Raw genomic sequence first — 23912 nt, forward strand, 5'->3', positions numbered from 1 at the left:
TTGCCTACGGAGCTGTGAGGGGAACGGCACCTCCGTACCTTCAGGCTCTGATCAGGCCCTACACCCAAACAAGGGCACTGCGTTCATCCACCTCTGGCCTGCTCGCCTCCCTACCTCTGAGGAAGTACAGTTCCCGCTCAGCCCAGTCAAAACTGTTCGCTGCTCTGGCACCCCAATGGTGGAACAAACTCCCTCACGACGCCAGGTCAGCGGAGTCAATCACCACCTTCCGGAGACACCTGAAACCCCACCTCTTTAAGGAATACCTAGGATAGGATAAAGTAATCCTTCTAACCCCCCCCCCCCCCCTTAAAAGAGTTAGATGCACTATTGTAAAGTGGTTGTTCCACTGGATATCATAAGGTGAATGCACCAATTTGTAAGTCGCTCTGGATAAGAGCGTCTGCTAAATGACTTAAATGTAAATGTAAATGTAACAAGTAGGCTATTATTACTAAAGTATATTTTCAGGCAAACAAAAAAACTCAACCTTGCTCCACTGATCCCTGGTCTATCTACTGGGTGAGCAGATATCTATTCCAGCCCAGCAATCGCACACTTGATTGCAATCACAAGACAATACAAAAAAATCAAGTGACCAAAGAGATACAAGGACAATTCAATGGTAAAATCTGTCAAATGTATTGCATATAATCTGTTCAATCCAGTGTTTACATTACCCATCCTAAATGGCCAACCTGGCTTAACCTAACTCCTCTTCAGACTCATCCATTACCAGCTGGGTCAGACCTGAAATGTAACACAGGGGAGAGGAGTGAAAACAAACCCCCACAGTGCAGTCTCTCAAACCAGGCCACCCAGACACTCAGACAGGCCGGCTACAACAACATGGCCTCTAATGGGCAACTTGTGCTTGGGTGAGGGGGTCATTAGTAGCTGTCTGCAGTTTAGTAGTCTTGATTGATATCCTTGTGCTACACTCCTGCTCATCCCATGCAGATTGCATTTGATTGTATACAAATGGATTGTTGATAACATTTGTTTCCTGCGCAAACCGTACATTGATCTCTGTACACCTACATATAAATATATATATACACACACATACATACTGTACCAGTCAAAAGTTGACACACCTACTCATTCAAAGGTCTTTCTTAATGTTTTACTATTTTCTACATTGAAAATAACACAACTATGAAATAACACACATAGAATCATGTAGTCATCAAAAAAGTGTTAAACAATCAAAATAAATGGTATATTTGAGATCGTTCAAAGTAGCCACCCCTTGCCTTGATGACAGCTTTGCACACTCTTGGTATTCTCTACCAGCTTCATGAGGTAGTCACCTGGAATGCATTTCAATTAACAGGTGTGCCTTAACAGTTAATGTGTGGAATTTCTTTCCTTCTTCATGCATTTGAGCCAATCAGTTGTGTTGTGACAAGGTAGGGGTGGTAATACAGAAGATTACCATATTTGGTAAAAGACCAAGTCCATATTATGACAAGAACAGCTCAAATAAGCAAAGAGAAACACCAGTCCATCATTACTTTAAGACATGAAGGTCAGTCAATACAGAACATTTCAAGAACTTTGAAAGTTTCTTCAAGTGCAGTCGCAAAAACCATCAAGTGCTACGATGAAACTGGCTCTCAGGAGGACTGCCACAGGAAAGGAAGACCCAGAGTTATCTCTGCCGCAGAGGATACATTCATTAGTTAGCCTCAGAAATTGCATCCCAAATAAATGCTTCACAGAGTTCAAGTAACAGACATCTCAACATCAACTGTTCAGAGGAGACTGCTAGAATCAGGCCTTCATATTCAAATTGCTGCAAATAAATCACTACTGAAGGATACCAATAAGAAGAAGAGACTTGCTTGGGCCAAGAAACACGAGCAAGTGACATTAGATCGGTGGAAACCTGTCCTTTGGTCTGATGAGTCCAAATGTTAGATTTCTGGTTCCAACCGCTGTGTCTTTATGAGACGCAGAGTAGGTGAATGGATGATCTCTGCATGTGTGGTTCCCACCTTGAAGCACGGAGGAGGTGTGATGGTGCTTTGCTGGTGACAATGTCAGTGATTTATTTAGAATTCAAGGCACACTTAAGCAGCATGGCTACCACAGCTTTCTGCAGCGATACGCCATCCCATGTGGTTTGCGCTTAGTGGGACTATCATTTGTTTTTCAACAGGACAATGACCCAACACACCTCCACGCTGTGTAAGGGCTATTTGACCAAGACGGAGAGTGATGGAGTGGTGCATCAGATGACCTGGCCTCCACAATCACCCAACCTCAACCCAATTGAGTTGGTTTGGGATAAGTTGGACAGCAGAGTGAAGGAAAAACAGCCAACAAGTGCTCAGCATGTGGGAACTTCTTCAAGACTGTTGGAAAAGCATTCCAGGTGAAGCTGGTTGAGAGAATGCAGAGTGTGCAAAGCTGTCATCAGGGCAAAGGGTGGCTATTTGAAGAATTTGTTTATCACTTTTTGGGTTATAACATGATTCCATGTGTTATTTCATACAAATGTAGAAAATAGTAAAATAAAGAAACCCTGGAATGAGTAGTTGTGTCCAAACTTTGGGGTCACTTAGCTTTTCTTTCAAAAACAAAGACATTTCAATTTTTTTGTCCATTAAAATAACATCAAATTGATCAGAAATACAGTGTAGACAGTCATTTACAACATTGACAATTGTAGCTGGAAGCGGCAGATTTTTTATGGAATATCTACATAGGCGTAGAGGCCCATTATCAGCAACCATCACTCCTGTGTTCCAGTGGCACATTGTGTTAGCTAATCCAAGTTTATAATTTTAAAAAGGCTAACTGATCATTAGAAAACCCCTTTGCAATTATGTTAGCACAGCTGAAAACTGTTCTGATTAAAGCAGCAATAAAACTGGCCTTCTTTAGACTAATTGAGTATCTGGAGCATCAGCATTTGTGGGTTCGATTACAGGCTCAAAATGGCCAGAAACAAAGCACTTTCTTCTGAAACTCGTCAGTCTATTCTTGTTCTGAGAAATTAAGGCTATTCCATGCGAGAAATTGTCAAGAAACTGAAGATTTCGTACAACGCTGTGTACTACTCTCTTCACAGAACAGCGCAAACTGGCTGTAACCAGAATAGAAAGAGGAGTGGGAGGCCCCGGTGCACAACTGAGCAAGAGGACAAGTACATTAGTGTGTCTAGTTTGAGAAGCAGACGCCTCACAAGTCCTCAACTGGCAGCTTCATTAAATAGTACCCGCAAAACACCAATTTCAACGTATACAATGAAGAGGCGACTCCGGGATGCTGGCCTTCTAAGCAGAGTTGCAAAGAAAATATTAAGATGGTCAAAAGAACACACACTGGACAGAGGAAGATTGGAAAAAACGTGTTATGGACAGACAAATCTAAGTTTGAGGTGTTCGGATCACAAAGAACATTCGTGAGATGCAGAAAAAATGAATTGATGCCATCTGTCAAGCATGGTGGAGGCAATGTGATGGTCTGGGGGTGCTTTGGTGGTAAATTGGGAGATTTGTACAGAGTAAAAGGGATCATGAAGAAAGGCTATCACTCCATTTTGCAACACGATGCCATACCCTGTGGACGGCGTTTAATTGGAGCCAATTTCCTCCTACAACAGGACAATGACCCACAGCACAGCTCCAAACTATGCAAGAACCATTTAGGGAAGAAGCAATCAGCTGGTATTCTGTCTATAATGGAGTGGCCAGCACAGTCACCGGATCTCAACCCTATTAATCCGTTGTGGGAGCAGCTTGACCGTATGGTACGTAAGAAGTGCTCCTCAACCCAATCCAACTTGTGGGAGATGCTTCAGGAAGCATGGGGTGAAATGTTATGTGCTTTGATAAACTATCCCCTTTACAGCAGTGAAATAACAGCTTCTAAAAACAAAGCCCAGTGAGTTTGACAGTATATGAAGGGATTCCCAAATTAAATTATCTTCACCCTGTCACTTCATTGAACTGAGGAAACAGCAAAGTTTTACTCTACTGTAGCTCTGAGCCCTCGATGTGAATTCAGCTGATGTGGACTGGAGCATCTCTCCAGTGATAATACATGAATAAATATTGCGCCATTGCAGCTTCGATAAACGCTACCTGTTCTGCAATAGGGTTGGAGGAAAGTGAGGGAAAAAAGGACCTAGTGTAACAAAAGTCTACTACAATAGATCAAAACAAACTTAGAACAGTGGTTTCTGAAGAGCTGTAAGTAGTTAGCCTGAATTCGTACAAGGTACTATTGTGCACTGAGATGTATAGCCTTAGTTTTCTTCTGTGGCGCAGCAGTCTAAGTAAAAAATAAGCTGTAAATCAAAGTATGACAGGTGCCCGTCAGAGCAATAAACTTTAAGGGTGAACAGAGGTGCCCACAACCAATAAACATTCACTGATCATGCACCCAAAATGCAAACAGAGACGCTAGAAACAATGACACTGAAATTAAATTGCATCAGGATAATGTGACAGATAGGTGAAACTCTACTCAAGAACCGTGAATCTATAAATATGTACTGTAAAACAGTAACTGTTTCATCATCGTCCTCATACCCCTACTATTGTCTTGTCACATTCATTCAATGATGTGCTCCTATATTGGGAAAAACAGCAGTTTAGGGGCGTTCTTTCACAATATGCCGTTTTAGGAATGACTAATTAGGGTAAGTTGTAAGGCAGCTGCCATTGGAACCTTACAGGAAGCTTGAACAAGCCTGCCTAACTGGACCAAGTACGGATGGGACCTCACAAACTTCAGGCAAGGATAGTTACGCTCTTTGTACCTCGTTCACATTTCCAGAAACATAAAAAAGGCTGATATTTTGATATCATAAAAAACACATTCACAAAGAATTTCATGGATGGTGCAAACTCAACATGCAATATCTCCCACACCAGTTCATCCCAATGCTGTCTGATGTCTGTTCATTGGACTCATTCAAAATCGATCTAAGTTCTAGTCTTGTTCATTTCCAGCTAAGAAATGAAGACCTTAACATAAAGGTGCAGGCAAATGGATTCCAGCTGGGAAAGAAAAGGCTGATTTTGGAGTGACAGATGTGAAGTCTACAGGGTGATAGGGAGCGGGTGGGATCGGAGACCCTCCTCTAGCCACTCAACAGTAGAGTGGGTGCAGCGTTGCGTGGTACAGCTGTGGATACGTCGGAGGCGCAGCAAGTAGAGCAGGATGGATAGGAGGACAACCAGGAAGCAGGCCAAGAACAAGTAGTGGTTGTTGACAAAGGAGAACCTGTGACGCCAGTGGGAGTAGACTCCTTTCAGGCTCTCCTGCTGAATATCCCTTGGAGAGGAAGGTAAAAGTGTGAGTGAAGGACATTAACTATTTTTCAACGTCTCCATAACCTAATCAGCTAAAATATATTGGCTATCACAACGTACAAGCATAATAAAGTGTGACAGAGCAAGAGTTCTCTTACCTCAAAGGCAAAAAACGGGTTCTGTAAAGGATGGCTCCAAGAGTCCATTGTACCTCTTTATCATAGACCAAAAGGGCAGTCCTCAGGTTTTTGTAGTCCGTAGGGAAGGAGAAGCCTGTGTGGAATACCTCATACATCCAGGCTGATTTAAAACACTGGTACCTGCACACAATACATACATTTTAACATGAACTCTCCTTGACAACCATTTACCATTACTGGACTCAAGTCTTACTAAAATAGCCAGAGCCAGTGGTGGGACTTACTTGAGCCTGTGAACATCAGCGTGAGAGGCATACAAGCCTGAGTCAAATCGCTCTTTCAGAGTTCTCCACTGGGTGGCGCAGTAACTCTGCAGATGAAGCGCAAAGTAATTGGTAAACACAGCCACACTAACTGCAATTATCCTAATCTTTGGTGAAATATATGCATTTTACATGCAGTTAGAGGACTGCCATCTACATTGAAGAGATGCTGCTTTGCTGTGGTATGGGCACACCTTGGCAGCACTGGCATACTTTGAGGAGTTAAAATCCCCGCCCATGCGCAACACATCCTCTGTGCAGTAGTAGAACTCAGAGAACCCATAGAACTGGCTGTTGGGGTAGTCAATGGGAGGCTGGTAGATGCCATTGAGGGAGGAGTGAGTCTCATTGGTGTGGTTGAGGAAGGGCTGAAGCAGCTGTCTACAGTGATCAAAATCCCCCGTGCCAAGCAGGTGGAGTTTCTGTGTGACTGGCCCCACCTCATCCTGCAGGTCTGAGGGTAGACATGGGTCCAGGAGGGGGGACTCTCCTGTCTCACCTACATGCTGACCCAGGAGCCTGGACAAACCAACTCAAATGAGCTCTCCATAAAGACAAGCAACAGCAGCACTGAACAATGTCAAAACTAGTACACTCTTTATCAGTCTCATAATAAGCAAGTGTTGAAGGTTCTTACTTGTTTTTAGTGAGAGTGTTCATGACAATGCTCTCCTTGTATCTTTGTCGAGCAGCATTTCCTCCAAAGCCCAGGAAGGTGGACACATAGACCCGGTAGACATGCTCTGTCCGGTGGGCATCGCAACCCAGGTTGAACTCTGCAAGCAAATTTTTGGCCACTTCCTCCTACAAAATATAATAACATTCAATATCAGACAGGAAATGGTTCTCTATTATCTAAGACTAAGTCTACACTAATATCAAACATTGAATAATGCTACATATATACAGTGCATTCGAAAACTATTCAGACCCCTTGACTTTTCCACATTTTGTTCCGTTACAGCCTTATTCTAAAATGGTTAAGTAAAATGTTGTCCTCAATCTACACACAATCCTCCCTAAATGACAAAGCAAAAACATACCAAAATTTTAGCAAATTTATACAAAAAGAAAATAAGGTATTTTTTTATAAAGTATTCAGACCCTTTGCTATGAGACTTGAAACTTAGCTGAGGTGCATCCTGTTTCCATTGATCATCCTTGATGATTCTACAACTTGGAGTCCACCTCTGGTAAACTCAATTGATTGGACATGATTTGGAAAGGCACACACACTTGTCCCACAGTTGACAGTGCATATCAGAGCAAAACCAATCCATGAGGTTGAAAGAATTGTCCATTGAGCTTCGAGACAGGATTGTAACGAGGCACAGGTCTGGGTAAGGGTCACAAAACATTTCTACAGCATTGAAGGTCCCCAAGAAGACAGTGGCCTCCACTATTCTTAAAATGGAAGTTGAGAAGCACCAAGACGCTTCCTAGAGCTGGCAGCCCAGGCCAAACTGAGCAATCAGGAGCAATCAGTAACCAATGGTTACTCTGACAGAGCTCCAGAGTTCCTCTGTGTAGATGGGAGAAACTTCCAGAAGGACAACCATCTCTGCAGCACTCCACCAATCAGGCCTTTATGGTAGAGTGAACAGAATTAATCAACTATTCAGTAAAAGGCAGATGACAAGCCACTTGGAGTTTGCCAAAAGGCACCTAAAGGACTCTCAGACCATGAGAAACAAGATTCTCTGGTCTGATGAAACCAAGATTGAACTTTTTGGCCTGAATGCCAAGCGTCATGTCTGGAGGAAACCTGGCACCATCCCCTACGGTGAAGAAAGGTGGTGGCAGCATCATGCTTGGGGATATTTTCAGCGGCAGGGACTGGGAGCTTAGTCAGGATCAAGTGAATGATGAACAGAGTACAGTACAAAGAGATCCTGGATAAAAACCTGTTCCAGATCACTCAGGACCTCAGACTGGGATGAAGGTTCACCTTCCAACAGGACAACAATCCTAAGCACACAGCCAAGACAATGCAGGAGTGGCTTTAGGACAAGTCTCTGACTGTCCTTGAATGCCCTAGCGAGAGCCAGGACTTGAAGCCGATCGAACATCTCTGGAGAGACCTGAAAATAGCTGTGCAGCAACGCTCCCCATCCAACCTGACTGAGCTTGAGAGAATCTGCAGAGAAGAATGGGAGAAACTCCCCAAATACAGGTGTGCAAAGCCTGTAGCGTCATACCCATGAAGACTCGAGGCTGTAGTCGCTCCTAAATGTGCTTCAACAAAGTACTGAGTAAAGTGTCTGAATTACTTAGGTAAATGTGGTATCAGTTTATTTAAAACATTTGCTAAAATGTCTAAACCTGTTTTTGCTTTGTCATTATGGGGTATTGTGTGTAGATTGATGAGGGAAAAAAACAATTTAATCCATTTTAGAATAAGACTAACAATAAATGTGGGAAAATTTAAGGGGTCTGAACACTTTCAGAATGCACTTTAAAAACCATTTACTTAAAGAAACTTGGACCAAGACAGTTCCGCATATAGCAAAAGCTCCAGGTGAATTACGTTCAGTGGAGAGCAAAAACAATGAGAAGAGAAGGTAAGCATGCAAATTGTCAGAGTAAATTAAAAACCATAGACATAAACCGGTCATAGATGTTTTGCATGCTGGCTCTCATGCATTATCTTTGATCTTCATTCCAGTTTCAAAGTAACACATTGTGTCTAGTATTCTAATGCTAAAGCACAAATCCGGTTATGAAGCCATGCAGCAGGCTTATCTTTACAGCAGACCTCCAATAGTCTACTCGGAATGGAGAGGACTTCATCTCCAGAGGACAAACATGATGTTTACAGGTTTAACCAGGGAATGAGTGGTGGGGCTGAAGAGAAAATGGGTGAGTGACAAATCCCCAAAAAGAGAGCACAAAAAGGCTAAATTGTTGTTTATAATAACCTGTTGTGGAGAAGCAAAGCTTACAGTTTTGGGCACTTCGTACGCTATCTGTGTGGAGACGCCACCCATGTCCAGAACACCGGCGGTCCGTGTCCTCACCAGCGCCTCCTGCTGGTCACCTCCTGGGACCTGCACCTCTACTACTGCATCCCTCTCTATAGGAAGGATAGAAGAGCAGAAGGTCCCATTGAAGAAGGGAAAGGGAGACAGAGGAGTGTCAGAGGTAAGTAAAACAAGGGAAAGAGGAAATTACAGTCTTCAACGTGAATATATGCAGGTCTCTTAAGGAAAGTTCTTTAGATACTTACCACTATCCACATGATTAAACTTTCCAAGGACAAAGTTGATTCCAATCCATGCATACACACCTGTCCAAACACAAGAAAGGACAATTCATACAGGGCTCTACGCTGACTTTAAAAAAATATATATCATATTTACAAGGAGCATGTGTAAAAATGTAGGTGTACAAACAATGAAAAATATTTGAGCTAATAAAGCTAGAATTCTTACATTTTTCTAGACGCACTGGTGCTCCTAAATTACAATTCTAGGTCACACAGCAAAATATTTAGCCGCATATGAGAGTAAAATGGTCACACTGTAGAGCCCGGTCACATATATTCCAGAATTTTTACTGTTATGTTACAAATTTTCAACACTGAGCATGATGACATTCTCCATCAGAATGGTCAGTGTTTAGCTTGCCAGCTTCTATAAAACAGGTTAGCTCACCTTCCTGCTTGCCAGAAATGACCTCCACATGGGAATCAGAGAAGAAGAAGTTGAAACGGACAGGGACGTCAGTCCTTAGATCCTCAAGAAGTGCCTCCTGTTGACTGAAAAAAAGTATACAAGCCAATTTCAGCATGGTCATAGTGGTGTAAAAAAAAAAATTTTACAACTTCCATCTCAAGATGAGAAATACTCTCAGGTGTGGTGGGTAACTGTACCCGTCAGGCAGCACCCTCATTCCAGCTGTGCAAAATATGTACAGAGGGGTCTCCTGGTGCTTGTGTTTAGGAATGTGCCGGGCAGCAAAGCTCAGCAGGGGGTGGATGTAATCACTGGCCTTCTCTGGTGTTTTTGCTAGAGCCGAGATACCTTAAAAAAAACACCAGAAAGTCATGACCATGGCTCAGTCTTTCTTGGATGGAATGGATGAGTTCTTTAAACTATTTTTAAAAACATGTTTTTTTTATTGAATTTAACTAGGCAAGTCAGTTAAGAACAAATTCTTATTTACAATGACAGCCTACCCGGCCAAACCCGGATGACGCTGGGCTAATTGTGCGCCGCCCTATAGGACTCCCAATCATGTCCAAATGCGATTCAGCCTGGATTCAAAACAGGGACTGAAGTGTCGCCTTTTGCACTGAGATGCACTGCCTTAGACCGCTGCTCCACTCAGGAGCCCAATGTCAACTAGAAGCCAATGTCTTCTACATTATGAAAGAACAGTGAGAATGTGTGCATGTGGCTATTCCCTGCATCACACCAGTCATCAGCAACCAGGTATGCCTCACCTGGTATGATCTTCATGACCACTGGCTTCCTGTGCTGATCTCTCATCTGTCGGATGTCAAGCAGGTCATGGGGATTACCATTGTGCCTGGGCCAACAGTACACAAACACCCTGGAGCCACTGCTGCCGCAGTCCACCACCAGACCATAGTTAAGGTTGTGATTGCTAGTGTCTGTGGCCTCCACATCTGTGACCCTCGCCAAGTGTCTTAGTGAAAAGTTGTACATTTTAGGCCAAATTCAGGCAAAAATGTACTTTAAGTTTTTACAGGAATACATAAAGATAAATAAAAGGCATACACTGCATGTGTCCTCTACAAACAACTGGGGGACAAATGTATATCTTCTAATGTGATACAAGTGTCTCACCTGTGGAAATAGTTGTCCTTTCTGTTCCAGCTGTCCTGGCCCTTTCCTGTTACCAGCAACAGGTAAATCAGTCCTAGCAGTCCCACCAGCAGATCAAAGAAGAACAGCTGCCTGAATGAAGGTAGTGGGACACTGGGTAGAACCAGGGACGACAGGCTGAAGTGCCAGGAGGCTGGGAGGCATGATAAGTTGATCCTGTAAGAAGAGAAACCTCAGTATGGTTAAATACACTGACTAGTCTATATAATAGCGATATAGTAATTAAAAGGTTGAGCAAGATGTGAGTTGCTAAACTTTGCCAAAACATGTATTGGTCTTCTAATCAGTCGGCAGAGCCTAACTTTCCATGACGTGAACTGTCTTACTAGTTCACTGGATGGAAATCCAATGGGCCACTGAAGACCGGAAGTGTTGGCTTCGGACCCTCACCAACATTGTCCCACCTGCACATGGTCTTGGTAAAAGAAAATAAACACTTGAGCTACAAGATATGCGGTCATTATTACTGAAACCAACCAATACAACATGGTGACATTTGGCCACCAGCGCATGTACCACTTTTGCCACGTAGCGATCAACGTTAGCGTTTTGCATAGGATGTAACCGGGCTAATGTTTGTTTTGTTGCTAGCGAAAAACAGAACACCAAATTAGCCTAGGCAAGTAACGTTAACGTTACAGTACGCAATTGTACCCACCTACGGTGCATCTAAAACCATTGAGTTTCGAACGACTTCGTTACATAAAACATTAGCTACGGACTATCATTACTAATACTAACTTAGCTAGTAGGAGGAATTGCTGAAAGCACAGTGGCTAGGCTAGATAGCTAACGTTACCTATCCAATACGCAGGTCAGGCAGATGTGAGTGACGTCAATTTTTCACTGGTGTAGCCCGCTTGCAGTAAGTAGCCAGTCAGTCAGTATGTCATTCTTCAAGCACGTGTGCTTTTCTCCATGCATTTTTGGGGTTTGAGTAAATTATTTTCTTGCTCATTTCAATGTCTCAAGAGGCTAATTGGTTCCTGAGTATTCTGATAGCTTTCACGGGTCCAAGGCAAGCCAACTGTGATAGTACAACTCCCAAATTGCCACAATTGAAGAAACATTTGCAAGTTCATTGGAAACAGAAACAAAACTGAACAGTGTGGGATATGACTGCAATACATTTAATACATATTTGGTATATAAACTGATATTGTTATCATAACACCCAACCCATTAGTGGATCTGAAAGTGGCTTTATATCATCTATAAATGCACTTGTCAAATTTATTCTGCCGAGTGTCTGCGGGTTTTCGCTCCTCCTTTGTACTTGATTGATTGAATTAAGGTCACTAATTAGTATGGAACGCCCCTCACCTGGTTGTCTAGGTCTTAATTGAAAGGAAATTAACAAAACCAGCTGACACTAGGCCCTCCATGGAATAAATTTGACGCCCCTGTATAAATGCATTTAAAAAGGAAGTCCCTTTTAATCCAGGGTTTTAAAACAAAGGTGTCATTGTACGCTGATGATTCATGTTTTCTTTTAAATCCACAGCCTCATAGAGGATCTAGATTACAACCAAATTATGATAAATGTACTATATTACGTATTGGATCACAAAAAAATACAACTTTCACATTACCGTGTAGTTTACCAATAAAATGGTCTGCTGGTGAAGTGGATATACCCCGTATACATATCCCGAAATAAATAAATGATCTCACTCCAATGAATTTGAATAGAAAGTCAGCAAAAATAGATAAAAGATCTTGCTACCATGGAAAGGTAAATACCTGTTAATTTGTGGAAAAATCACCCTGATTAACTCTTTAGTCACATCGCAGTTTACCCATTTGCTTATGGTCTTGCCTACACCTAGCGAACAGTTTTTAAATTATGAGAAAAAAAGATAACATTTTATTTGGAACAGCAAGCCAGACAAAATTAAACAGGCCTATCTATATAATTAATATGAATTCGGGGGGCAGAAATGATTAAATATTAAGGCATTAGACCTCTCACTAAAGGCTTCAGTCATACAAAAGTTATACTTAAATCCGAACTGGTTCTCTAGAAAATTTGTAAGAATGTCTCACCCCATGTTCAATAATGGCCCTTTTCCTTTTATTCAGATTACAACCCCACACTTCCGTTATTTGAAAAGGAAATCATCTCCCAAATATCGCTATTTTTAAAACAAGCCATAGAAAGTTGGTTGCAATTTCAATTTAATCCACCAGAAAAGAGAGAACAAATAATACAACAAATATTGTGGTTAAACTCAAATATACCAATTGATTAAAAAAAAATATTTTTAGAATAAAAATTAAAAAAAATTAAAAGGTATACTCTTCATTAACGATATCATAAATAGGACTGGTGGAGTTGTCACACATGCAACTAACAAAAACATAAGGAATGTTCAGCTTCACCCAAAATTACAACCAACTAATTGCAGATTTACCGCAAAAATGGAAGGGGGAAAAGTAAGGAACTTCTGTCGGCCCTGCATTAAAATACCATAATTGGTTAAAGAAAATTGTGATAAATAAAAAGTACACCAGTTTCATTTAAGGACCAACAAAAATGACAGCCGTGACATCAGGGTTGGATAGGTTACTTTCTAAATGTAATCAGTAACGTGATTTTGGGATTACCACAAACTCAGTAACGTAATCCGATTACATTTATTTACTTTTAGATTACTTTCCCCTTAAAAGGCATTAGAATAAGAGAAAAATGTATGTTTCCAATTAAAATACATCTATTGCAGGATAAATCAATGTTAAAGTTTACATAGCTGGCCATATACAGATGTTAAATTTTACTTTCTGGGTTGGTTATGTAGGCTTCTTCTAACCCATCACTTTCTACTACATATAATAATAATATATATACAATAAAAATCAAAGACTCAGAATTCCAGTCATCCAATAAATGTTAAACCCCTTGAATAGGACTTTGAAATATGGAAATATAGATTAGCCAAATTGTTTTACCTGAGCATAACCCCAAAACTAAGGACTTATTAGCCAGCCCTACTCTGTTGTTTATGATTGTTGTCATGGAGGACTGATTGGGCCCATTGATTCGAGTTGAAAAATAAATGCTGCGCTCATGGAATGGCATGCTTAGAGCACTAATGAAAAGTGTATTTACATGTGAAAAATCAATGCCATATGCTGCATTTGCTATATGCCTATTGTTTACCTTTTTGTTGGTGACACTTTGATATCTTGTTAAAGGGCAAATGTTAAAGGGCAAATCCACAGATGAAACAATAACAAAATGCCACCTCGCCTGTTTTGGTAAAAAACTGAGGGATGGGCCTGGAGAAATGTCACCACTCTCAGATTACTAGACAGAGCTATGGATGCAAGGACTGACAATCCATGATATCAAAATGATTGTTTTAACCATGTTATAAGGCTAGTGTGTGTTTACATTTACAATGTTTACAGAGAAAAACAAGCGTATATTTTGGGTTCTCATGGAGTGTGACAGTTGAACTAAGCTCACGAGACATTTATAAGTTATATTCTTCAAGAATCAATGGATATATATATATAAAATGTATAAATACAATAATGGATGTAGCAAGTACAGATTGGCCCTTTAAGTCAATCAAAAGTGTGCGAGTTTGAGCATGTGTCCATTAGGCCTATAGATTTATTTTATCAACATGAATTAGATTGAGCAATAAAAGCCCCACTTTTATTGAAACTGTTGCAAGAGAGCATTTTTCGCTGGCTGTCCACTGGTTTCAAAAACAATGATTGATAGGCAGTTGAAACTTCTTGAATTTAACCATTATGGTTTCAAATACATAGATTTGTGAACAGTCATACACAATCCGTAAGGCTCAAATAGCTACATGAGAGAGCAGCAATATGAGTCACATCAATGCGCTATGTAGATAGCAATAATAGTGATATCCGTATCGCCGTAGACTACACCACTGCGGTCATCCTTACCTCCAAGCGTTTATTAAAATTGTACAATATTTGGATGCCGACAGCAGTCGCACTATTGGAAGACATAGCTTGGACTGTAGCCTACAAAAGCCCATTCTTGCTCTTTTCCCGCGATTGATCAAACACATTTTGTGTGTCATCATAGTGGTCTTTGACTTGTGATCAGACTCGCTCAGGTGGAACAATCGTAAAAACGTACGCATTTTTTCAATGCTGATTTTAATGTCATTGGGAAAACAGAAGTGTCAAAGAATTTTTTTCGCAAACATGCTTTCTGAATTTACAAGTAATCCTCGAAGTAATTTAGTTTTTCAAATGTATCTGTAATCTGAGTACAATATTTTTTGCTTGTAATGTAACGGATTATTTACCGGGATTTGTAATCCGTTACCCCAACCCTGCGTGCCATATAGATTGCAAAATAGTTGGGAAGATATTTTTGACGTACCGATTCCATGGCACATGGTTTATGAACTGATACGCAAAACTCCTTTTTCAATTTAAATTATTATACAAAATTCTTGCAACAAATAGAATGTATTTATATGGGGGATACAACCTTCCCAGCTCTGCAGATTTAGCTGCGAATGGACAATCATTAGATCATATGTTTTGGTACTGTCCATATGTTTATTTTCAATCTGTAGAAACAATGAGAATAAAAGGTTCTGAACTTTTGTGAAACAGTTCAGTTGAAAAATGCATGGCAAATAGAAATCCAATATGGTGGTGTTAAGAGATAGACGGGAGGGGTTGAATGGAGATAACTAATGTAAAACATACTTTGTCCGTAAAACTTACATAGGTTCAGAACTTTTGTGAAAGAGCACAGTTTGAAAGACATGGCAAGTAGAAATCACACCGGATGGACATCAGAAATAGATGGGTTAGGTTGAGGAAGGCCATGAGTAAAAAAAAATATAACTATTGTAAAATAGACTGTGTCCATAAAATGTATATTGTATGTATAAGCTGGAAGTAAGCGTTGTTGTTCACTAGTTTACGCCAATTAGGGGAGGGGTGATAGGGTTAGAAAGCAATAAAGGAAAATATTTTTTTATAAGATATATATATATATACACATACATACACACACTACCGTTCAACAGTTTGGGGTCACTTAGAAATGTCCTTGTCTTTGAAAGAAAAGCACATTTTTTTGTCCATTAAAATAACTAAATTGATCAGGAATACAGTGTAGACATTGTTAATGTTGTAAATGACTATCGTAGCTGGAAACAGCAGATTTTTCAGCTGTGCTAACATAATTGCAAAAGGGTTTTCTAATGATCAATTATCCTTTTAAAATTATAAACTTGGATTAGCTAACGCCATTGGAACACAGGAGTGATGGTTGCTGATAATGGGACTCTAGATATTCCATAAAAAAATAAGCTGTTTCCAGCTACAATAGTCATTTAGAACATTAACAATGTCTACACTATATTTCTGATCAATTTGATGTTATTTTAAAATGGACAATTTTATTTTTTTTGCTTTCAAAAACAAAAAACACAAAAAAAATATATGGCGGATTGGAAGTGATGCTGACAATTACGTTGATGGAAGCTACAATATTAAAGCTGATCTACCCCCTTTAAACAAAAAGTGATCACAGACCTATGTTACAAAAGACATATCATGCAATTATTTTTGATCACCATGCCCAGACACACGTTGAGGGTCAGGGATCGTTAGTGCAGTTTACTTATTTTATTACTGTTGTCACTGTGCAGGCTCAGCCCTCTTCACTGGAGAGGTACGATATTTTTGTTGAAGACCTATAGGGAGTGATGAGTAAACAAAGGTTACTTCAGTAGCCTCTTTTGTGGTAGCATTTGAAAGATAAAGGAACAAGATAGAGGCATACCTGTATCTGCAAGCGTTATGCGACTACGCTCTTTATCCAGTTCATCATCTGTGATATTGAAGTGGCTTTGAGGGACTGAGGGCAAAGCGCTCAGCAGATCATCACAAAAGGAACCAGATTCCCTGACAGGTGTAAGAGGGTGTGACGGTACTTCAGGTAGCGTAGAAGGCTCATCCAGACTAGAGTTCTCCAATAAAAATCTTAGCTCATCCTCCAGCCCGTCTGTGTCTGCATCCGCTAAACACATAGGAATAGGATCATTGATCATTTGCCAGACTCTCTGGACATTGGCCATTTGATTATGAAATTGTTTCAACACTACAACTAAATAGCTGTATAATATGGAATAGGACATACTTGAGTTGAGTGCTCCACCAGCCAGAATTTGGTTCACTTCATCCTGAGTGTCACACAACTGTAATATCAAACAGTGAGAAAATTAATTTAGACTGGTGTGGACATGCAACAGTTCAACAATAGAATCTACACGCAGTCCCGGTGAAGAGTCTGACCTCTTGGATTTGATCCACAAGGCTCTCAGCTCCTTCTACTGTCACATCCTTCAAAGAGAGTCGCAGGGCTGACACTCCAGCCTGATACGCCTGTATCACCTAGAGGCATGCAGAGAGATGTATATAAAGAGATCACAATACCTTAGTTCCTGTATGTGGGACATTGGCCACAAATTACCCACATAAGCTTCCTCTATTTTGGTTAGATTTTTTAATGTTAATGTATCAAGTGCATATTCACCAGTTTGTCAGTCTGTGAGTTTGCTATCTTGTCTAAGATTCCCTTCACATTTTCCAGCTGGGCATATAAGTGGTCTGCTTTCTTCTCGACTCTCTTTCGGCTTCTCAAACACCTTAGAGCCTGGGGGAGAGAAATTAATTGAGGTTTCCCCGACAGGATTTGAGTTGGTGAAAGACAAAGTCAACACAGGATCTGAGGATTGTAAATCGACCTGAGATTTCTTCCCTTCCCGCAGCAACACCCTAGCTTCTTCTTTGTACCTACAGACATAACACAGCACAAATCACACACAATCTTGTAACATCACATATTTGACAACATTAAATGATGGGTCACACTGCACGAGACAATGCTTAATGGTGTGTCAGGGACGCACTTCTCTGCCTCTAGTCCCAATGCCTCCACCCTCTCTTCAAGCAGTCTCTCACTGCGCTGGAGCTGGTAGATGCCTAGGTCTACGTCACTGACAGGAGACACATGATTCTGTCCTGGCTGAGAAAACTTCACAATCTGTACAGACAAAAAAATATACATTGGCTCAATGCTACACTGAGACAGTGACATTATCCTCAAAGAAATCTGTGAAGGCTCAGATAATGGTATGAGTTAACGTACATGTAATAATATGCTCACTTAAATGAATGATTCTATTATCCTCACCTTCTCGCCTCCATGCAGTGATACTGTCACCTGCTTCTCCCTCTGCAGCTGTAGCAGAGCCATACACAAGGTACTCTCGTCAACACAGACATGGGACGACAGTGTACGGAGCTCCTGGAAGGACAGGAGAGAGTGGTTGGCCACTGGGGAACTTCGGTAGACACCAAGCAATTCTGCTGCCTTCTCCTGGAGGAAACATACAGAACATAAGTAAGAGGTTAGTGTTAAATGCTAGTTGCCCCTTACATGTTTTAAAATTAACTAATTATAATACACACCTTTACCAGTTCAATGACCACAAACAACTCCTTCAAAGTAACCCCACTGCTACCAAGAAGAGTTGAAAAGGTCCATTTTAAAGGCTTCACCAGCAACAGGCCAACACCCCAAGACACCCACCCACAGTCTACATTTGCGGCAAACTCTGACTCCCTTTGTATCTTGCCACACCTGCCAGAAATACAAACAAGTACAGTCAGGTAAGGAAAGTGGAACTATGGCACTTTTAGGTAGGCAAAATTTTGCTCACACTTTAGCAGATTGAATTTCATTGACATTATACCTGGCCATGCACTGAATGACAGTAGCCAAACCCAAAGGCATAATTCCTTTTCTCTGAAAAATCTTGTTCAGCTCCTGCAAATTAACACAGACGGTTCCGCGACTCCTGCAGATTTTAAGAATGAGTGATGTCCAGAAATCCATTTTACTGTCCCAATCTGTTGTGCTGACATCTCGGCTTTCTTTAAAGTCAGAGAACAGGAAATTCATCCGTTCATCGTCCTCCCACTCAGGTGGTAACGCTACTTCAGTAGACATTTCTTCCCCAAGATTTGATGGAACCATTTCTGTACAGCAAAAGGCAGACAATGAGAGTGAAATGCTAACGTTAGCTAAGCTAGCAGGTAGTATAACAAACATTAAGTGACCAAGGCTATATCAAACTGAGCTGTTTCACTAGAATATTCTATGATAACATTTCACCCAGATGATCAGCAAGCAACCATCTAACCAATACCTTACTGACTGTGTGCTCCACAACGTATTGTTTTGAAGTTAGCTTCTTCTTCTGCTGCTGCTGCTGCTGCTGCTTCTTCTACTTCTTCTTCAATGAGGTTTAACGGCAGTTGGCATCCGATAAATGTTGCATTACCGCCACCTACTAGACTGGAGTATAACTCCCTTATACTTTGCTTGAAAATAAAACATAAAATCTACAAATACCCTACACTCACTAAAAACCCACTACCCTACTCCACTATTTCAATCTACCTAGTTCTACCTCAGGCCAACAGCATGAAAGGACGAGACACCACCACTCAACACACCCTGAAACTATTCTGACATCAAGTCTCATACACCAAAATACCCCTCTGCAGCTGCCACCACAACCTCAATTTTCTGTGACTTATGTTCCATCCCTGCAGTACAGTTGATAACCATTGCATACATTTCTAAAAATGCAATCTTACTGAAACATATATAACTTGTTGGCCTATCCCTCTGTACTGGTACAGATCTACTACTCACACCACTTCTCTCAGGATCCCTCCCGCTTGACCCATCTTCCTCTACTTTCTTCACTGCCTCGGCATATGACAACTTCTGCTCTACTCTAACCCTGGAAACCTCAACCTGCCTCTCTCGCACTGGACATTTCTGAACCCCAGGCCCATGGGCACCCCTGCAATTGACACATACCCCTAGTTTCCCCAATGCTACACATTCCTTTGTCTCATGCCCTTCTCCACACCTCTCACACCTAGTAACCTCCCTCCTACATACTGCTGCCACATTCCCAGAAGCTTGACACCTGTAACAATGTAATGTATTCAGCACAAATGCTTGTATGGGATAATTTATATATCCTAACATCACTTTGTCAGGCAAAGACTCAACATCAAAACTAAAAGAGAACAGACAACTGGTACGGCAATTGCTCGGCCTCTGACCGCAAGGCACTACAGAGGGTAGTGCGTATGGCCCAGTACATCACTGGGGTTAAGCTGCCTGCCATCCAGGACCTCCACACCAGGCGGTGTCAGAGGAAGGCCCTAAAAATTGTCAAAGACCCCAGCCACCCCAGTCATAGACTGTTCTCTCTACTACCGCATGGCAAGCGGTACCGGAGTGCCAAGTCTAGGACAAAAAGGCTTCTCAACAGCTTTTACCCCCAAGCCATAAGACTCCTGAACAGGTAATCAAATGGCTATTTGCATTGTGTGCCCCCCCCCACCCCCACCCCTCTTTTTACGCTGCTGCTACTCTCTGTTTATCATATATGCATAGTCACTTTAACTATACCTTCATGTACATACTACCTCAATTGGGCCGACCAACCTGTGCTCCCGCACATTGGCTAACCGGGCTATCGGTATTGTGTCCCGCCACCCACCACCCGCCAACCCCTCTTTTACGCTACTGCTACTCTCTGTTCATCATATATGCATAGTCACTTTAACCATATATACATGTACATACTACCTCAATCAGCCTGACTAACCGGTGTCTGTATGTAGCCTCGCTACTTTCATAGCCTCGCTACTGTATATAGCCTGTCTTTTTACTGTTGTTTTATTTCTTTACTTACCTATTGCTCACCTAACACCTTTTTTGCACTATTGGTTAGAGCCTGTAAGTAAGCATTTCACTGTAAGGTCTAAACCTGTTGTATTCGGCTCACGTGACAAATAAACTTTGATTTGATTTGATTTGACAACTCTTGTTCCACCAGTCACGCCACCCTGTCTGCGTTTCACCAAACGACGAGCATTACAAACACCGGGAATCTTCCCCTTCAGTTGGTCAACTTTTCCATTTACCACTACCCCAGTAATCACTCCTTTGAATGGCGCCATTTTCTTGAGAGCAAAACAATTCGCATCTCTTGTCCTTGAAGTTAGCTTGCTAGCAGCTTCTTCTGGTTATTCTTCTTCTTCGGTATATTGGCAATCACAGAATTTAATCTGCGTCTTATGTGGGATGGAAACAGGATTCCCCTCAAAAACTGAACAAACTACCAAATATAACAAAAAATATTAAAAAAAAGAAATAAGATCAAACTAAATCAAACAACTTTCCTGTAAAAAAAATAAAACAGATCTGATACCTACACAGGCTCAAGGGAAACCGGGAAGGGTGGGTCTTTCGGCGCCAGTACCCCTTGCAAGCCTTCAGATGTAAAATCCTTAAATCCCAAAAACTTTTCTGCCGCAGCCACAATTATGTCCAATCTCTTAGAGATTTGCGCTGTACAGTTTATAACGGTGGCAATGAATGCAACAAAATCCACATTTTTAACATACAGGGTATCTTTGGTCTGGCAGAAAACATTTACTACAGGCTGTGGTGTATCCACTACTATACAGTATCTTCACTAGCATCACGTGTTTTCTCAATGCTTTTAAATCGCCTCTGCATAGGAGATTCGATTGACCGTTCTAACTTTTGCCACCTCAATCTCCTTCACCCTTACAGGGCACTCCAGGAACTCAGGGTCATGATCCCCACCACAATTGCAATACCTCGTCGTCCTTCTACACACCGTTCCTCAGTATACACTGTTCGTCTGCACACAATTGAAACATGGTCAAATCCTTTACAATCCTTACACTGCAGTGGTTTGGGGATGAAAGCTTTTATGGCGTATCTTACATAACCAAGTTTCACATGTGTAGGTATTTGCTCTTTATCATAAAAACAATAGGACCGACTTTCTTCTTTTTCCCCATTCACCCAGCAGGTCAGACGCCGGGCACTAACCACACCAGGAATTCTCTTCAGGTGTTCAACCTGAGATTACTCCTTTGACAGGTGTTCTACTCCGAAGTTCAAAACACAAAACTTATGTTGTCCGGATTCTTTTGAGGCCCACTGCAATCTTCCTCTGCTCTTCAGAAATACAATTAATCAAAATAAGACTTCTCCTGGTCACTCTGACAGACTCCACTTTTCGAAGCGCATACTTCCCCATTTCCGACACGTCAAACGGGTTTCCCACATATGCATCCTTACTCAACAAACGCATCCCAACAAGAAGTGATTCATTATCATTCATACATGTATCCTCCACTCCAATTTTAGACCATTCCCTTTATGTTCCAGTTTTCGATGCTACTGTTATCTATTCAGAGCATTCATCTTCACTAAATTAGCTTGATGCGCTGCTTGATTTGAACTCAGCATCCACTTCCGCCATCTTCCCACTTACAATCACCTTGCGGGATGCAACCAACCCTCGCTAGCAGCTGCCAGCTCACTTCCTCAATGTCAGATTTGTGCTGTTTCTGTGCATGTTCACGATGGTTGGAATCAGAGGGCGTGTTCGAGCGGATCACTTTTGTCAAGTCGGTGACCAAAAAGGTGGGTTGCATTATCATTATGGTTATAAAAATTGTCCGACTTCAGACTCATGTGATCAAAGGTCATGCAGTTTTTGATTTAGTCGCCTTCAAGTCACTGCAGTTGCTTCTCACCAACTGCACCATACAACCATCACCTGCCTTATAAAAAAAGATTGAAACTGCATTAAAAGTGCAGTAACTGCAGTCGACAGTGGAATTTTGGATGCAGTTACATTGCAAAATTACTGCAGTAAAAAAACAAACGTATTTTGGACGCAGTATTTGCAGCATACTGCACTCTGACTGCAATCTTTTTTTTTTCGAAAAGGCTGCATTGTGGAAGGCACTATTTGTCAACCTATCATTAGGGTGTTTTTGTTTCACCCATACTAACCTTGTCCCCAGGCTAGTATTGCTGGCGTATATGCCACAATCACGTCCTATCGGAGTTATCAAAAGCTCCTAGTTCTGAAATTTCACTTGAACAATGCTTCCCATTCAAGAATCACATTGAAGTTCCATTCTGAAACAGGAACCAACTTTGCCTTGATTCTAAAGCTACAGAGCAATGCCGGCATTATGGGCGGGGCTTATGGGGCCCGCCCTACTATACCTCCTTGCCCATCCAAATCAAATATTGAAATGTTGATCATTTATTTCACCGAGACACGGCTGACAGAAAGACACATCAATCTAAGATAAAGCATCCGAGCGAGCAAAACAGCGCCCCTCTGTTTCCGTTTGTGTAGACCATGTATCTGATTCTGTCTGGACCAATAGAGTATGGCATGTCATACTATTTCTGACCATACAGCATCAGATACATGGGCTCCATTTAGTAAGACAGAGGGGCGCTGGTTCGCTCACTCATTGGCCTCTGCAGGCTCCAGTGAGAGAGTTTCAGCAGAGAGGAAGAGGTGAAGCGAGCTGTGGCGTGTATTTATTTACCAAGAAAAAAAGAGTATGACATTGTACAATTGTAAAATGTACACACATATGACTTCAGTTTGTGAGTCAGTGATATGGGAGTTGGAGCCATGTTCATTTTGACATTATAAAGAAAAACTTTTATAAACAATTGCAACACTGCCATGTTGATCCTATTAATTAAGCCTTGCTGTTGGAAAACAACTACAGTGTCCAACTTTTTGCTGTTGCAAATGCACCTCTCCGACTTCACCCACCGATTTTCATCTATAGTCGGCTTCATTACTGACCAGACCGCTCGCGCGTGTTGATTTTGTCCTCCCACACCAGACGTGAACAGGATACACAGGTTGAAATATCAAAACAAACTCTGAACCAACTGTATTCATTTGGGGATAGGTCGAAAAGCATTAAACATTTATGGCAATTTAGCTAGTTAGCTTGCTGTTGCTAGCTAATTTGTCCTGGGATATAAACATTGGGTTGTTATAGTCCAACAATTTATCCAGGGCTCCTGTGGCGCAGCGGTCTAAGGCACTGCATCTCAGTGCTAGAGCTGTCACTACAGACCTGGTTTGATTCCAGACTGTATCACAACCGGCCGTGATTGGGAGTCCCATAGGGGGGCTCACAATTGGCCCAGCATCGTCTGGGTTAGGGGTTGGCCGCGGAAGGCCGTCATTGTAAATAAAAATGAGTTTTTAACTGACTTCCCTAGTTAAACAAAGGAAAAATAAAAGGGTAACAGTTTGTTTCCTAGTAATCTCTCCCCCTTCAGGCTTCTTCTTCTTCTTTGGACTTCATATGGCGGTTGGCAACCAACTTTAAGGTGCATTACCACTACCGACTGGA

The 23912-nt window shown here is 41.5% G+C and overlaps 2 protein-coding genes across 4 annotated transcripts; both read right to left on the reverse strand.

Annotated features, from left to right (window-relative positions):
• Positions 1 to 618: 618 nt before the first annotated feature.
• LOC139545853 (ectonucleoside triphosphate diphosphohydrolase 4-like) lies at positions 619 to 10995 on the reverse strand. The gene is made up of 12 exons (XM_071354061.1): positions 10988 to 10995; positions 10545 to 10739; positions 10178 to 10383; positions 9605 to 9755; positions 9387 to 9490; positions 8960 to 9019; positions 8676 to 8806; positions 6371 to 6537; positions 5928 to 6252; positions 5695 to 5780; positions 5429 to 5590; positions 619 to 5292 (listed from the first exon to the last, which is right to left on the reverse strand). The coding sequence occupies exons 1-12, from the start codon at positions 10993 to 10995 to the stop codon at positions 5058 to 5060; spliced, it is 1830 nt and encodes a 609-aa protein (XP_071210162.1). The 3' UTR covers positions 619 to 5057.
• A 4122-nt stretch (positions 10996 to 15117) lies between these two features.
• chmp7 (charged multivesicular body protein 7) lies at positions 15118 to 19483 on the reverse strand. Of its 3 annotated transcripts, none has more exons than XM_071353197.1 (11): positions 18818 to 19483; positions 18353 to 18638; positions 18069 to 18240; positions 17791 to 17976; positions 17507 to 17640; positions 17342 to 17390; positions 17131 to 17250; positions 16890 to 16988; positions 16735 to 16792; positions 16378 to 16614; positions 15118 to 16288 (listed from the first exon to the last, which is right to left on the reverse strand). In XM_071353197.1, the coding sequence occupies exons 2-11, from the start codon at positions 18634 to 18636 to the stop codon at positions 16233 to 16235; spliced, it is 1395 nt and encodes a 464-aa protein (XP_071209298.1). In that variant the 5' UTR covers positions 18637 to 18638; positions 18818 to 19483; the 3' UTR covers positions 15118 to 16232. The 3 variants fall into 3 exon arrangements, with proteins under 3 accessions (XP_071209298.1, XP_071209297.1, XP_071209296.1); XM_071353196.1 differs by having other exon boundaries at positions 18814 to 19475; XM_071353195.1 differs by having other exon boundaries at positions 18809 to 19469.
• Positions 19484 to 23912: the final 4429 nt, after the last annotated feature.

This window comes from Salvelinus alpinus, chromosome 19 (assembly GCF_045679555.1).
Source record: "Salvelinus alpinus chromosome 19, SLU_Salpinus.1, whole genome shotgun sequence".
NCBI classification, from domain to species: Eukaryota; Metazoa; Chordata; class Actinopteri; order Salmoniformes; family Salmonidae; genus Salvelinus; species Salvelinus alpinus.